The sequence below is a fragment of the Pseudonaja textilis genome, chromosome 1 (genome assembly GCF_049901715.1).
Source record: "Pseudonaja textilis isolate UNSWEBS1 chromosome 1, rPseTex1.2, whole genome shotgun sequence".
Lineage (NCBI taxonomy): Eukaryota > Metazoa > Chordata > Lepidosauria > Squamata > Elapidae > Pseudonaja > Pseudonaja textilis.
In genome coordinates, this window is record NC_141990.1 from 251,758,167 (window position 1) to 251,776,097 (window position 17,931).

Below are 17,931 nucleotides of genomic sequence, written 5' to 3' on the forward strand. Positions count from 1 at the left end.
CTCGAAATTCAAATGACACCCGTTTGAATTTCGCGCCAAATGCAGAGCGGCTGCGGCTCGCAGCGCTTCACTTTCCCCGTAGCGAGGCTAACAAGCGGCTACAGACGCTTCTAACTATTTGACTCAGACCGCTTTCTCTGGCTGCGGATCTGCGTTTGCTCTTTTTGATCGCTCGTTTCGCTAGCTGACCGCTCTCTCTGGCTGCGGATCAGCGTTTCCCTTGTCGCCAGCCGATCGCTCTCTCTGGGCTGTAGATCGGTGGCTAGTGACTCAGCGGTTGCAAGGTGCTTCTGGTAGCCATCCCATCCTCGTCGCCAGTGTTAAGTTTGAGCAATGAGAGGCTGAACCAGAGCATGAGTGCAACAATACTTTATTTTACAAATAAAGGGCTGACCGTGCTTGCCAAGCCTGGAACTGGCTCGCAGCAATCAGCAGCCAGTTGGACCCCGCAGCCTGCTTTTATAGCTGGCTGCTGGGGAGAACCGACCAATGGGAATGGGGGAATAACGCCCACACAAAGTGAGTGGACCTGAGTGAGAACTCCTTGAGTCCTCAGGACATAACAGAGAATATAGTTTTACAATGTACATTCTGTCTGACATTCATACTAAAACAACACATATATAAAATAAATAACATAAATAGAATATGTTACCTAGCTAAAAGCTATAGAACAAAACAGTTTGATGTACTAAGTAAAGATACCAGGCTAGAAACCAGAAACCGTGAATTCTAGTGGTGTCTTAGGCACAAAGCCAGCTGGATGATCCTGGGCCACTCACGCTCTTTCAGTCCTAGGAAAACACAACACAAACCACTTCTGAACCCTGCCAAGAAAACTGCAGAAAAAACTCTAAGCAATTGCCAAGAGTGAATGCTGACTCAAAGGCAGACATGTTTTTTTAAAAAAGAAGAAATATATATACATATATAAATATGATATATTCAAGTGGAAGCAAAGTTATTCCAAATAGGTATTCATTTCATTCAGATAGTTGACATTGAGTTGAACTAGTTCTTTTTCTGCTCTGGGGTCAAATTGGATATTTACAGCCCTGGGGTGAGAGTCATGACAAATTCAACAGAGTAAAATTCCTAAAGGAAGAAGACTGGATCAAGTCCTGACAAGCATGTCCTCAAACCCAAGGGATCTTTGTCAACCTGCCACCATCAGTCTTCAGAATGGTTGGCAGGGAAAAAAACATGAAAACTCAGGTAATTTCTAGGTGTCTTCTGCCTCATTATCACTAACTCTCATTCTAAAGAATAGTGCAACAGTGGGTTTTTTGGAGCTGTTTTAATTAGCTTGTCCAGCCCAGCAAGTGATTTTTTTAAAAATAAAAAAGACCAGTGAATTAATCATTAATCTCCCCCCAGTTTCCAATTATCAGCTTCATAATTCAGGGCCTATCATGAAAGGACCTCTCTATTACTTATCAACACATCATCCATTTTTTATATAAAAATTATCAGGTTCTCTAGCTGAAATTCAGCGCAGGCATCTTTCACAAAAGGGACTATTATTGCAAATGTCCTTATTCTCCCTCTCAAAACAAATTCAGCCATTGTTTTTCTTTTTAAAAAGATTTTAAAGAAGCATCAAAAATCCTGCACTGATTTCCATGAAATCTAAAAATGTCTGCCCATTTTACTACATATTTCTCATACTTGACTGTATGAGAACTAAGCTCTTTTCTTCCAAATGTCAGTTTGGATCAAAACTTTGATTCAAATTAGATTATGTCTGAAGTGACAGATTAGAACAAGCCAGTTTCAATGGCCAGAACATAGACTGAAACAGGGTTAGATAAATTTTGTGATATTAATCCTCCATCACCATTCATCCTTATGGAAGGGATATATGGATTCTAACTTTTACATCACTGTCTGATAATGGCAGCATCAATCCTTGATTAATTTTTAAAACAAAGGAAATTCAAAGCCAGATATTAGACCCAAGGGATATATTGCTCTATGAAAAGACTGCCCAAGAATCTCCAAGCAATACTTCATATAGATAATATATCTCTATAAAATCCAAAGTAGGCACACATAGTAAATCTATTGTTAAGGAAGCTTAAGTCAGATGGAGAAGGAAAATCTGGGTCCCTCTAGTGCAGGGGTGTCAAACTCAAGGCCCATGGGCTGGATCCAGCCCATGGGGTGTTTAAATCTGGCTCGTGGGTCCAGCCTGGAAATAACAAAGGAGTGGCCCATGGTGCCTCTGCCAGCCAAAACAGGGCATGGGGGTTGCGCATTTTTACCTAGGTGGGCTCCTGCATCATTCTGCCAGACAAAACAGGTGCAGGGGGATTCATGTGGCCCCCCCGTGCCCTTTTTGGCTGGCAGGGTGCTGCAAGAGGCATCCATCCCATCCCATCTCCTCTCCTCTTCTCATTGGCTGGCCCATGGAGAACTACAATACTGATCTGGTCCTGTTCTAAACCATCATCCTAACTAGCACAGGTAATAGTGACAACTGCTAAGAGTTGTAATTCAGCAATATTCAAGGCTTTCTCGTTTTGGCTTATCAGCATCATTGACTTTTTAAATGCTAGGAATGCTAAGGCATAAATAAAATGCTTTCCCCACTTCCTAACTGACTAGAAATTAAATTAAGATAAGTGTAGTCTAGTATGTTTGTTTGTATTTGTCCTTCTCTAGAGTACTAGAATATTGTGAAAGCTTAAAATGCTTTACTTACAGTACAAATTAAAGTTAAATGACATTTTTAACGCCATCTTTTCTTTTACCAAACCTAAGTTTTAAACACATTCTGATTCAGATCTTTCTTGGAGTACTATTAGCATTATCAGCATTTGGAATTATTCTTCCAAGGAACGTACTGGACAAACAGTGACATCATTGGGGTTGGATTAATAGGCACACATATGCTCTATAGTCTAGGGACCCCAGATCTTTATTCATTCAGACATTACAATCAGGGCTTCTTCTTTTTATCTTCTTCTTCTTCTTTTAAAAAGCAACCTTTTGTGGGGAAGGATAAATGAGCTCTTTGCCGTGGAGTGAAGCTTCAAACAACCAAGTCTACCCTCTTAATTCTTCAGAGAATTTTTTTTTAAGATTTAGCACTTAGGAAAAAGAGATAATGGCCATGACAATCTGGAATTCCTTCCAAAAACTTTAAAATAACAAGGATAAATTTGCAATAATGGTGATGATTCAATCTGCCCTATCTTGTAAGCAAAGAGAACAAATGGACTCCTTAAAAAGAAAAAGTAAAAATATTTTTTTCTTCTCTCCACCCCCAGTGTGCTAACCAGCTGGTAGGTAGGAAGAGAACAAATAGATCTTCATTTCACAATTTTTCCAAATTTTTCACAGAGCTTGACAGGCATACTAATTGAATCTGCCCAATCCATTTGGAAAACAGTCAGATGCAGAAAAAAAGGCATCTGTTTGTTCCCTTTCCATGTGTTACACAGCAGGTAAGAGAGCAAATTCAAGTCTTGTTCTTTTTTGCTAAGAACTCCACTGGTGTGCCCCTGCTAACAATGATGCACAAGAAGAAAACAAATAGCCCTAATTATAGATTTGGGGTGCAAAAGATCCCAGGTGATAGCATGTGATAGACATGCCATTCTTGGTTTTGAACTGGATAATTTCATTTCTGTCATGTTCTTCCCAAAAATGTAAAAGTATTTTCCAAATAGAAACAAAATGAGTCAAGGTTATTTCTTTAATCAAAGCTGTAATTTTACCATCTCTGCCAATTACATCAACTTCACAATCCATTCTTCCCTGTGTAGGCTTTGTAGATCCTTCCACTTTTGAAAATATAAAAGTCTTGAAGTTGTTGTCATGTATAAAAGCAAAATTCCATAAAAAATTCAATTTGTTTGTCCATTAAACCACAAAGAAAAGCCTGTGGTTTTAATTGTCTATTCACTTTTAAAATCTTCTGGATCAAAATACATATTGATCCCAATATTTTCTAGCTTTCCCACATGTCCACCAGAGATGGAAAAAATGTACTTTACATTTCCAAAAAATATTTGAAATTATACAGTTTTGATAGTGTATCTGATGTCATACATCAGTGAAACAACATTTTATTAAAAAAATTGCTTTCGGATTATAATTAAATTGTAAATTTCAACCTTTTCTTCCACAAAGTCTCCTACTGGTCCAACTATACATTATTTTTGAAACTTTATCATACAATATTTAACTTCTTCATCCTGTTTCCATTTTTAACCAAAGTTTATATATCCTAGCAATAATATGATCATCATTTAAACAGAGCTCTACATAAATCTCAGTTTTACCCTTTTCAAATTTGTAATTCTTATCCAACTTAAACCTTTCCATTAGCTGAGCACAAGAAAATTAATGGCAAGTAAAACCTTCCAACTTTTAAGTTTTCTTCTGTTTTAAGTTAAACTCTCTTGGAGAAAAATTCAGCAACTCAGCATAAGTTAACCATTTTTGTTTAAGTAACATTTGTATGACATATTTATAAAGCAGTAAAGAGAGTATGACAATAAATTAGCAATTACCTGAAGCCTTCATATCTTCTTTTTTTGTCAATTTGATATATGCTAGCTTTGATGGATCAAGGTCTGTTCATGGGCTTGGTGTGGGGCATTAAAAAGAGTTAAGATGGTAGACACAGCTGCCATCTTTTTTATTTCTCCCTTGTGGGTGGTCTACTTCCAGGTAACATGAATACTGGATGTCTAGACATGGGTTTGTAATCCAGCCTATCTGAGGAGCAGCAGGTTGGTAAAGACTGGCTTGGGACCAGGTTATTTGAGGGACTATCTCTTGCCAGTTACATCTACCCAACCCATCAGAGCAGGGAGAGAGGGAATGCTGCAGGACCCATCCCCAAGGGACATTGGTGGGACCAGTGGTGGGATTCAAATTTTTTTACCACTGTTTCTGTGGGCATGGCTTGGTGGGCATGGCAGGGGAAGGATACTGTAAAACCTCCAGTAAGAGGTGATATTTGCCGGTTCTCTGAACTACTCAAAATTTCTGCTACCGGTTCTCCAGAACTGGTCAGAACTTGCTGAATACCACCTCTGGATGGGGCCCAGAAGAAGGGCCTGGCTCCCTCTCTCTGGAACATCATTCCCCCAGAGATTAGAATGGCTCACACTCTAACACTCTTCCAGAAGGCGCTGAAGACCTGGTTCTGCCAGCAGGCCTAGGAAACTAGAGCAGGACGGAGACCATTAAATGGCTCATGTGATCTGCTGTCGCCGGAGTGGGGGTTGGAGTATGATTTTATATTATATTATATTTTTTTGATTCTTTTATTAGGCGAGTAGGCAGCAATATAAATTCAATAAATAAAATAAATAAACAACCTATTTAAATAATTGCATCAAAAATGTATTTTCTACTGTTTTTGAAATGCTTATTTAATCTTTGAAAACATTTTATCCCATGCCTCGGTTTCACCTCTTATTCCTATGAAGCAACTACAATTTATATCTTGATTTACACAGGTTATATATGCCTTGTTAATACTGTTGTTACATCATATCATATGAATTAAGTTTTCTGCTAAAAGAATAGCTGCTACATTAACCCACACTGTTCCAAGCAGGAATAATTTTTGTAATAGAGCTGTTCTAAGTGAAAGTGAACTTGTGTGGAAGATCCCTATTACATTTCCTCAACAAGAACCACCTCTTTCAAATACCACAATAATAAATCAACAATAGCAGGTTTCTTCCCGAATTGTTGGGACAAAACAAATAAATCTCAACACTAAGAAATATTGAGATACTATTTCACAAATGTAGAAAACCTCTCTTGTTGAAAGTCAATTAAATTTTTCATGTAGGCATCAATACGCAACTACTAAAAAATAAAAATTTTGCAAAGCAAAAAAATGAAAAAGCGGCAAAGATAAACAACTGAAATATCCTAGAAAAAATCTATAGGCAATCAAAACCATAAGCACAACAATAATGACACAGGTTCAACAAAAAGGGGCCCTTTAAGCCAACAATTTTTTGGAATGTCAGGGTTATACCTTGGCTATATAACCATGCATCAAGTCACTTCACCTGAAAAGCTGGAGGCTAGCAGTGTGATCTGAATTATGATATGGTTGCTTTATTATATCTTGCTGCAAGCACCACTGATGCAGTTGATGTTGACCTGACCCGTACATTCAAACTGATCACAAAAACTATTCTTCTGCTGCACCTGCTTCCAAAACACTATACAAATCAGAAAACTGTACATTCATCCACCATCAAGAGACAGAACTGGCAGCAATATCTATTTACAAACTTTGAGTTAACAGAAGTGCTGCAGGACAGACTAGATTACAATAGAAGGCCTCCGTTAAAATAGAAAGGCAGGAAAGGGAAAAGCTGAAACAGAAAGAAACGTATTTAATGATACATTCAGACATCATTAATGCTGAAAAAGATACAATGGTTGAAAAGGGGACAATCTTTAGAGCACAATTCAAGACAGCATGCTGTATAAGCTGCTTGTATGGGGATGCTAGGCATAACCTAAAAAATAGGACAAAGCTTTATACTCGCAAAAGCATGCAGCTGCAAAATGGTAAAATACGTTCAGTTCAGGAATGTAAAAAATGTTTTATGTTCTGATTGTCCTTTTTTACTTTATTTTTTTCCCCATGAAACAGTACAGTTCTTTTTTCACCTGCCCACCTTTTTCATAATTATTGTCTGGTTTGCCTAGGACCAGGAACCTGCAACTGATTACATTAAGTCATCCAATTCTTTTTCTGTCTCCAAGATATGACTTTACAATATAATGGCAGATGCATTCTAACTACTTTAGACCTTGCAGCTATAATAATTTGGGGAGGAATTGGATACATTAATGTATCATCTGACTGAGTATCGCTACATGCCACAGAAAACTGACTGCCTCGTGCAAATCAATATCCTGGTAGAAAAGCAAGCCAGATACAGGGAGGGAGACTGACCCTTGATCAGTGTTTTATTCATAATTAATTATTAAACCATTAATTTGGGGCATCCTTTATACATTCTATCCATGGTGAATTAATTATTAAACCATTAATTTGCGAGTATCCTTTATATTGTCACCAGAGATAGATTTTGGGAGACATGGTTGCTTTCTCTGTTGTCCAAAGTCATTGCTGCCGATTGTAAAAATACATAAAAATAATTGAATGCAGCTGCACTGTATTATGATGGGGATCCTTTCATCCTTCACCCCCATTGAAAAGGGAGTAAAACAAAAATGCATTTGACTCCTTTTCTTTCTTTCTTTTACCTTTTTTAAAATTATTTTGCTCCATGTCCCAGAGTAAGCTCAAGCCAATGGACCATTGGATGATGCAGCCATGCTTTCTACAAGACAAATTGGCCTGAGACGGAAACATTTCCCTACTATTTCAAAGGAAAAACTGGTTCTCAATTATAATAAAGCCAAAGGTGTTTGTTTTCTCCAAAAGGCTTGTTATCTGCTATCTCTACTGGAAAATCAAGAGATTTAGTATCAATGAAATTAAGGTATTTAAATATCTGGGCATTTCTTTTTACCAAAGGTGGTATGTAGCAGGTTCTGATCAGTTCTGGAAAACTAGTAGCAGTTATTTTGAGTTGTTCGGAGAACCGGCAAATACCACCTCTGACTGGAGATTTTACAGTATCCTTCTGCTGCCACGCCCACCAAGCCACGCCCACAGAACCAGTAGTTAAAAAAAAAAATAGAATCCCACCACTGCTTTTTACCCACTGGTTTTCCAGAAGAAACAACACAGGCCCACAAATTCTCAAATATTATCCTACAATATGCTAACTGCAGTGGTAATAACTTGCCATCTGCAAGAGAAAATTAGGTAATCAGCCACCTGGTATACAGAACACAGATTTGCTATTATCGTGATTTAAGTTCCATTCAAGCTGTCTTTCTACAACTCAGTTGCAAATTTCCCAGAGTGTATTTAATTCTCTTTTGTGACTAATTTGGACTAAACTTTGTCAAAATTCATATGTATTTTTGCCATCTGAATTTTTGGCTCAAATTAATTTTCACCGGAAGCTTCTAAACTTCCCTGACCTTACAGGAAAATTTTCTGTTACCCTAGATCAAAAGCATTGATCTAGATTTTAAAATTCTTTGGATCAACTTTTCTCACTTGACCTCACTTGTTCTGATAGAGCTTGATTGGAGTTGAGGAAAAGAGTCTTTGCAACAATATTCAGTATGGCCTAAGTAGATCCACTATAAAAGGAAGATCTTTTTGAAAAGTTCTTCTCCTCTTCTAATATTCTTTGGCTAACTCACATGAGTCTTTGCTCTCATTAAATTTAAAGTTTTGTCATCCTCACTGCTGGAAGGGAATTTGCCCTGGCTGTTGGGGGAAATAGAATCATTTGGTTTGGCACTCTGTTTTTTCTGGAGCATGGTGTGCTGACCTAATAAACTTTCCGCTAACTCACAGTTATAGCAGCTCTGAGGATGAGAAGATTCTCCTTAGACCAGCCATTTGAGGCTTCCAGAAGGGTCACTAAATTAATTAAGCAATTTGATACTTAATAGTGCAACAACAGTTAATTTTACTTACAGCTTTATATTTTAATACATTCCTTTAGCGTTTAAGCTTTAGTTTACATGTATTATTTTTTTTCCTTTTTGGGGGTCAATAAAATTGAAAATTAAAACTGACTTTATAGCTGTAATAATTTAGCCTGGTTCATAATCTGGTAAACCATACTTAGGTTAATCGCTTAAAAAACACAAGTGGTTTTATACAAAATGTTAGGTCAATGATTATATTTTACAAATTACAGAGGCCGGTATTCACACAACACTCTGAACCAAGTCAACCCATATTAGGCTAGTAAACCAATCACTGTAAGATACACTGTACAAAATCCATCTGAACAATGATTTTTGGAAGGCTGTCTAATGCTATATATTCACGTATACATTCACTTATATGTTTAGGGATGCATATTCACTGATACTTTCATATACATATTAGAATTGACTTCCTGTAAATGACACAAATACAGAAAAAAGTTTCCATAAAAACCATATATAGATACAATATTTTTTGTTTCAATGACAGTGTGCACAACACATTGTTTTAAAATAGAAGCAAAAGGACAGATTCAAAATTATTTGCCAATGGGGTTTTAGATGCACCAATATGAACTGTAATATATTATCATGAACAGGATGATTTCCAAGATTGGCCACAAAAACTTCTGTATTAGTATTTTCTTTTTTTTCACAACCATCGACTTGGGAAAACTCCACTTATCTACCAGCCGTACCTTCTGGAAATTTAGGAAAAGGGTTAAATTTGCAGCAGGTTTTCGCATACATTTTTACATTGATTTGGAGAATGAATTAGTATCCAGGTGTAATGAACCCTAATTTTCAACATTTTTTACCACTGTCCATGTGAGCAAAGTAGATTTGGAATTGTTAGCTATCTGAAGCAATAAATATACTTTCTTACCCATTGTTTAGAATTTCTTTTTTGCCAAGCATTCATTTTAATTCAAGGAAACATTTTCCTGTGAATTTTCACACAATCTAAGGGGATAGACTGCAGAAATAATGTTCCTGTCTCAGCAGCTGGGCAATAACTTGCCTAAATCTCTATGTTTCAATGAAATGTATTACTAAAAATGTATTTAGAATTCTTGCTTGATACAACCTTAAATTAATCACTCTGTACAGACCCAGTGAAACAAAACCATATCCTCAGATGATAAAAACTGCCGATTGCAAGGATCAAGGGCTCAAATAAGAAATATTTATTTCCAGCTCATTTATCTATTTGATACTTGGCTTTCTTTACAATAAGTTTTTTTCACCCAGTGATCTCCAAACATACTGAGATATCCCAGCAGTATCTGTTGATATTCTGCTCTTAATTGCATTTCATTTAAAATCTGGTCCTATTGATAGAACAATGACGGGATTATCATTTTCTTTTCCAAGAGTATAAAAATACTTCTAAAATATATTATTATATTTAGATTAAGCAAGTTGTCATATAAAATTCTCACAAGGTACATTTAATAATTATCTGATTTTTAAATTGTAGGAATCCAAGATATAAAATGAACTGAAGCAAGAAATAGAGACTACTCTATTTTTATAAAGTTAATATACATGAAGTGAACCACGAATTATGCATGATTACAAGAGTTGTAACTTCTTCTTCAAGCTGTTAAAATAAATGGGAATACTTTTATTGTAAGATTGACCCCCTGAATTCTATCATTAAATGTTAGAAAGACAAAAGCCCTCTACTGCAGGGTTTCTATACAATATAATACTAAGCAAGTATAGATAGGCCTTTTCCAGAGCTCACTGCAACACCAATAGCATTTAGACTTATATAGCCTGCAGTACTCCATTCTAACCACTGCATCACCACAGCACTACACCACCATAGCTCTAATGCCCCTCTATCCGCTATACTGGTGTGAAGATTTCATGGGAAGCCTTGTTTACAGAGACTTTGCCCTTGTGCATCCACAGAGGCAGAAATGCTCATTGATACGTTGTCCTTTATGCCCCAAGACATGTTCTGATCATAAATTTTCTATTTATTATTTTTTAAGGTGTGCTAACCATACATTCACAGGTGATAAAATATCTTCATCAAGCTATACAACTTTTAATTAGACTTGTTGTTTTATTGTCCTATGTTTTAACTTTCCTAATAACAAATTGTTGGGTCAAACACTGTCTTTAATGGAAAGGCTGGTCTGTAATAAAAAGGGTTGATTTGATTTGATATGGGGAGGTCCTTATATCATCACAAAGGAAAAGAAACTTTTAGTATTGTTTTTATGATTTTTGGTATCACCAACATAAATGAGTTTAAATCAGGGGTTGGCAAACTACGGCCCGGGGGCCACATCTGGCCCGTTGGTCTTTTTAATCCGGCCCGCCGAAGATTGGTACAGAATTAAGGTTTGATGTGAATGATTGAATGATTGCATTCATTTGATTTTGACTTGTAATGACAGGCATTTTGACACCAGGTGGCGGCCCGTCTGTCAAATTTTAAAAGTCAGTGAGGCCCCCGAGCCAAAAAGTTTGTCCACCCCTGGTTTAAAGGCAAGAAACCTAACTGATATAGGTCTCTAGAAGGTACCAGGTCCCTGATTATTCTCTGACAATCCAATAAATTTGTTCAGTTCCTGTTCTGTTCATTGTAAGGAATACCATCGACTTCTGAAAGAACACTACTTAATTAGCCTTAATTTAACAGAGAATTTTAACTTCCTTTTTCCCCTTGGCTGTGGCACTGATTATGTGAGTCTGATCTGTTTCTCTTCTAATTGTTAATATGATGCCTTAAACGTTGAAGTTTTGTTTTTATGCTTATGATTTAGTATTTATGGATTATCCACATGATGGTTTTTTCTTGAGATAAACTGCCTTGCGTTAAATTTTTCTGAAAAGCAGCTAATAAATTATAGAATGAACATAATAAATAAAAACAGCAGATCAGTAAAACAAAAAGCAGGCTTATAGTCTAGTGTATTTCTCTGTTTGGCCGACTGCCATGCTGACATAACAAGCACATTTTGAAGACATTATATTCCTGCAACTCTGTTTAACAAGAGAAAACAATGATCCAAGAATCTGTTCCCACAGAAACTTCGTGTTAGGTGATTATTTAATGTAAGGTAAAGCCAGGGGTGGGATTCTACCAGTTTGGACTGGTTTGGGTGAACCGGATGATAAATTTACATCTGGTTGCTGAACCGGTAGTTGAACTGACCGGCTGGCCCCATCCACCCCACCCACCCCTCCCAGGAGTCTCCATGTGGCCCATTTTGGATGCAGGTAAGTGCAGGGTCCACAAGAAGGCTCTGGGAGGGTGAAAAATGGGCTGAACTGGAAGTTCCAGAAGTTCAAAAACAGGTCTATTTCAGGCTTCTGGAGGCACTCCAGAGCCCAGGGCAGGTCATTTTCACCCTCCCAGAGTCCCGAGGGAAGCCTCCGGACTCTGGGGAAGGCGAAAAATGGCTGAATTGGAAGCTCCAGTAGGCCATGTCCACCATGTCCATGTCCACCCAACAACCAGGCAGAGAACCAGTTGCTGGGATTTTTGAATCCCACCCCTAGGTAAAGCATTTGATACCATCAAGTATTAAGATAGGTTTCCTGCTTACCTGTGTTCCAACTCTCGTATGGACAGAATTACTCCAGAAGTTGATGCCTGCTGCTGTACGTTGGTCAAAAATGTGAATTCACTTTTGTTCCGGAAGAGCTGAATTAATTTCTCATTTGTGTGGGATGCTGCATGGATTTCTCTATCTACAGCTAAAAAGAATGATAAGAATAGTGAGGTAAGAGGAGAGAAAGAAAGAAAGAAAGAAAGAAAGAAAGAAAGAAAGAAAGAAAGAAAGAAAGAAAGAAAGAAAGAAAGAAAGAAAGAAAGAAAGAAAGAAAGAAAGAAAGAAAGAAAGAAAGAGACATAGCACTAAACTTTTCACATTAGAAACCATTAGGGCTGGTTCCTATTTCCACTCCCCATGGTAATAATTTTCATTCTGAGAAACCTGCCTCTTCTTTGCTAGTGCTGTACCTGGGTGTAATGTGAAAATAGAAAACATCCTCTTTATCAGTTTGTCGCCCTGACAAGTTCACAATCAGGCATCTCACTGATTTTCTGACAGGGATTGTGACAGGAAATGATGAACCATTCAAGCCTGCCCTGAGCAGATTACATTGCTGATTCATGAGGTGTGCGGAAACAAGATAATAGGCTCCCAAATTTAGAGGGCCTGGTTGAACCTTGAGTCACTGGCAAAGCTGAAATTTCAATACTGTCTTGGTTTTCCTCCTTTCCTATCAAAGCCAAAGAATTTGCTCTGATGTGCTGGGAAACATCTATTATTACTAGCAATGCTCTCTCAGCATCCTTACCCCCCCCCCCCCATTCCTGTCCATAGATTTAATACATTGTCATGGATGATGTAGCTACAGGAGTGACAATCGATTTGGGGACTTCTCTGTTTACACAAGCCAAGTATTGCTTTCATGCAGTATTTATTAGACTTCAACTTGATGTTTAGAGATGCACATCATTCAGACTGCTTTCAACTTTCGTCCACATTCCCTTTAGCCCTTTTGGGATGAGAAATAAAACAACAAAGATGAAAGCAAGCAGATAATGATAGCATCACTAGCTCACCTTTTTACTCATACTTCCATAGAATTGAAAAATTGTACAATTGCAGGGCTAGAAGGAACCTTGGAAGTTTTCTAAGTCCAACTCCCTGCCTAAGGCAGGAGATCTTATATCACCCTGGACAAATGGCTGTCTTTCCTTGAACACTTCCAGTGATGGAGCACCCACAACTTGGGAAAACAAATGGTTCCATTAATTGGTTCCATTGATTTTAATGCTTTTCATATCCTAGCTTTTTTACAGGGGTGGGAGGGGAAAGCTATATTAATTGCATAGTATAAGTAGTGCTTGACTTACAACAGTTCATTTAATGACTGTACACAGTTACAGTGTTCCCTATGCCATCTATCTGGTAAACTTACAAGATTTGTTTTTCTTGCCATGTACATGTATATACCCAAACTAGACTGTGTTATTTCTCTGTGTCATATAACATATGTGGGTATATGCATAATTCTGTATTTACTTATTTTGTCATGTTTATGTAGTATATATTGGAGGTGGTGACCCTTTGAGAGCTGTATGCAATGAAATTTCATTTTAATGTATGTCGATTAGTGTACATTCAAAGTGACAATAAAAGTATTCTACTTCTAAGTCATTGAAAAAAGTGACTTCTGACCATTTTTCATATCTAAGACCATTCCAATATCCCCCATGGCAACATGATTAAATTCAGATGCTTGGCAACTGGTTCATATTTATGACAGTTCTGGGAAGAAAAGTTGTAAAATGAGGCAAGCTCACTAACCAATGTTTCACTTAGCAACATAAATTTTGGGCTCAATTGTGATCATAACTTAAGGACTACCTGTACCACTCTTGAATTCCATTAATATTTTCTTCATTTTGTTTTTTCCTTCAAAGCCAAAGAGTGCACTCTAATTCTATATGTTAAGAGTAATATTCCAGACCTACCATTTTGCTAAATCTTTCTGCTGGGAAAACTCTCATGCCAGCATAACAGAAAAGGGCCAATTCTCTTTTTCTCCTGCAGCCCCATATATGCTATTTTTTTAAAAAAAAAACTAGCCTGCTCTTTGTCGTTGGGAAACTCAACTGCAGGTTGGAAGAAGAACAAAACAGAACAGATGAGCAAGTCCCCAAGCAGAAGTGAAAATCTGTTCATGTAGTGTTGGATTTTATCTAAGGGCAGGATCCCAAACTGAACAAAAGCCTGCTTTAGCAACATTAATTGGAGCTGGAACTTCCAAAAAGCAGGTGTGCTGCATATGTGTGTTTAAGCAGCCTTCTTACAACAGCAGAATATTCTAGAACAGCCACATCATGGTAAGTACTCCAATATATACAATTGTTTTCATTTAGTATATGTCTACACCATTTATGCAATTACCTCTCAAGGCAGCTTATAAGATAAATAAAAATATTCAAAGGCAGGTATTAAAATATTTAAATTTATATAAAAAGTACATTAAAATGGAGAAATAAAACAAGGAAAAAACAATATTCACATAGAGAGAGTCTGAATGGTGAGATTATTCCTCCACAGGCACCATAAAGATGTAATAATAAGCACTTTGTGGATTTTAGTGGGAACAGATTAGAAGGCAATCTGTTCCATTTATTCTGACCATAAATTGTTTAATGCTTTATACATCAAAAACTAAGCCAGGAAGGTATAGGAGTTAAACTACTGAGCCAGGACTGGGAAGTTCCAAATTGATAACTACTTTCAACAATAAAAGCTCACTGGGTGATTTTGAGACAGTCAGTCTCTCTTAGCCCTGCTTGCCTCATAGAATTGTGATAGTTGTAACAAAAACTGAAGGAGAAAAACTTGTATACTCCACCTTGAGTTCCCCAGCAAATACATACACCTGGTGCTTCTGGACCAAGCATGTAAGTAGAATGCATTCTGGTAATTAGCTGGGTACAAATCACGAATTAGCTTTCAATCTTTATATCATCCATTACCAATTATATATACCATCTGTAGGTCACTGTAGGTCTTCTAAGAGTTTTGAATTTCTCAAGACACCCGTAAGTGCCTTTTGAAGAGTCAACTGGACTTTTGGGGTTTTCTTTGAAGACTTTTTGCTTCTCATCCAAAAAGCTTCTTCAGCTTCTTCAGAGAATCCAAAGATGACTGAGAATCTCCATTGAGAAGACACCCATAATATATGGCTATCATATCTTGCAGACATCATGGGTATCTTGAGAAATTCAGGAAACAGATTATAAGTATTCACCATCTACCTGGGCCCTTTTGCATGCAGGACATGTTCTTGCTTGAGGCCACTAACTGAATAGAAAGCAAAAAGATCAGAGCTCCAAGCCTCTTATTTAACCCTAGATTGATTGCTGCAATAACCATTTTACAGAAGACATGCCTATACTTTTCCAAATGTGACATTAAACCATCAAGTCAAACCAACCTCACCTTTGGGGTATTAGTTTCTCATCTTTATCTATACAGTATTTGTTGGTGACTCTACCTATGTACTGTAGCTCTACATTCAGCATACTGGCATGTAGCCAGGTAAACTAGCATGTAACAAAATGCAAATGTTTGAGCACAGGAAAAAGAAAGTTTGTAAAAAGAATACTATATTCTTCACTGCACACAATTTACTTCTGCTTAATGATTACCTTCTTGTTTTCTTACAGAAAGGTAAAACTGATTATATTAAGAACAGCCAAAATTCGCTGATACAAATATTCAATTATTATTTTCCCCAAATGATAATCTAGTCTTTATAAATTATCATTTCATGTCCCAAAGATTTGACTTCTCACATTACGAAGCTCAGTTTGGAGAGCATCAGAGTTACAAATTGATGTTAAACAACTGAGACCACTATAAAGCATTGCATTATGGAATGTTGATATGCATATCACAAAAATGCTTTAGTGTCCTTGAAATCCAGAGAATTTAGAACCGTTTTTTCATAAGAAACCAGTTTCCATTGAGAGTAAGGGGTCAAGTTTTTCATGTTCAGAGGAAAGGGGAAAAAATTTACCCACCTTTCAGAAACATTCCCTGTGAAGATGGCATTCTCATCAGAAAAAAAGTGATACAGATTCTTGACTTACAACCACAATTGAGATCAACATTTCCAAGAGCCGGGGTGATGCAATGCTTAGAATGCAGTACTGCAGGCTACTTCTCCTGCCTGCTTGCAATTTGGCACTTTGAATCTCACCACTCAAGGTTGACTCCGCCTTCCATCTTTCTGAGGTCTGTAAAATGAGGACCCAGATTGTTGGGGAAAATATGCTGGCTCTGTAAACCACTTAGAGAGGGCTGTAAAGCACTGTGAAGTGGTATATAAGTCTAAATGCTATTGCTATTGCTAAACAAAACAGTGAATCTGGCTTCTCCATTGACTTTGCTAGTTAGAAGATTGCAAAAGGTGATCACATGGGCCTAGGAACTACAACTGTCATAAATGCCAGTTGCCAAGCATCTGAGTTTTGATCTTGTGACCATGGGAAATCTGCAATGGTTGTAAGTAAGAAAAACAATCATAAATTACTTTTTTCAGTGCCCATTTAACCTTCAAATGGCCACTAAATGAATGGTTGTAAGCCGAGGTCTACCTATATGGCTCCAAAACATGTTATTGGCTTACTTACTGGCATGTAATATGTGTTTTCTCTCTCATTCTGTGTATGTGTGTACTAAACTGGGGCCAGGCATTCATTCTGCAATTAGTTGAGGTAATTCAGAAAAAATGTTTGCTAGAGGTTTTTTTGCTTATTTGCTTGATCCCTTGCTTTAAAAAGTAAATTTTAAATAAGTGTAACTCAAAATGTTAATATTTTATAGAAAAATGATTTTGTTCAATTCTTTCATAATTGTATAATTTTTCCATATGAATTTCATCCTTTGCTGTGACATGCAATAAAGTTGTGATCTCTTTAGACAAAGGAACAAAGCTCAGAAACCTTGGCACTAATTTATATAAAATATAGCACATTTCATTTCTTCATAATGGTTCATCATTTCTATATAATTTGTCCTGTTCTAGAGAGAAACAAAACGAGTTCAATTCCCCTACGCTAGATAATGGGAGGACATAATTTTTGTGTTTTCTTTTCAAATATCCTTTTCATCTTAGGGCTAAATCGGATTACCTTTTCTTATTACCTCTAGAAAAATTACCTTTTTCTAGAGTTACAAACCTAGTTCAATTTGATGGCCCTAGGTTTTGGTATCTGACCACTTTTTCACTTGGGTAAAAGAAGTTTAAATAAGCAATCAAATAATCGCACAAAGTTCAACAAAGCAGCCTAGTAAAGCACATTTGTAAGTTTTACATATGCTGCTTTTATATCACTGACTACATAGTTAATTTCCTTCCCATAAGCTGATCTTGCTTCTATCTAGTTACAGCAATCTCTTTCTAGGTATTTCAGTTCCATTGCTTGCAGGATTTTGCAATTATCAAGGGGACAATCCAGCAGCATGGCACTCCATGCAAGTTTTATTCTCCAACTGTTTGAGGATCCTATTAAGATTAAATAACATTTGTGCAAAAAAGAGCTTTCCCATAAAAGAATGTTTTGATATTGCATGGTTGTGTCAATTTAGCTGTGTTAGTTGTGTTATATACATAAAATCTATTCATGTAATTTTAGATTGTATTGGGAATTCCAGCTAACTAGCAGGTAAAGGGGGGGTAGTAGTTAATTATACTTTCTCAAAGTAGAATTAATTCTACTTTGAGAAAGCAATATCTACATGTTTTAGTATCTATATCAGCAACTCAGTATTTTCAATGTTTTCCTATACAAGACTTTTT

The 17,931-nt window shown here is 36.9% G+C and overlaps 1 protein-coding gene across 2 annotated transcripts in view; it reads right to left on the bottom strand.

The window, feature by feature from the left end:
• The window catches only part of NELL1 (neural EGFL like 1), a 566,467-nt gene that overhangs the window by 446,871 nt on the left and 101,665 nt on the right, over positions 1-17,931 (bottom strand). For both annotated transcript variants that reach the window (XM_087921258.1, XM_087921259.1), the window contains exon 3: positions 12,144-12,294. In XM_087921258.1, the coding sequence (XP_087777384.1) occupies positions 12,144-12,294 (151 nt within the window). The remainder of the gene's footprint in view (positions 1-12,143; positions 12,295-17,931) is intronic.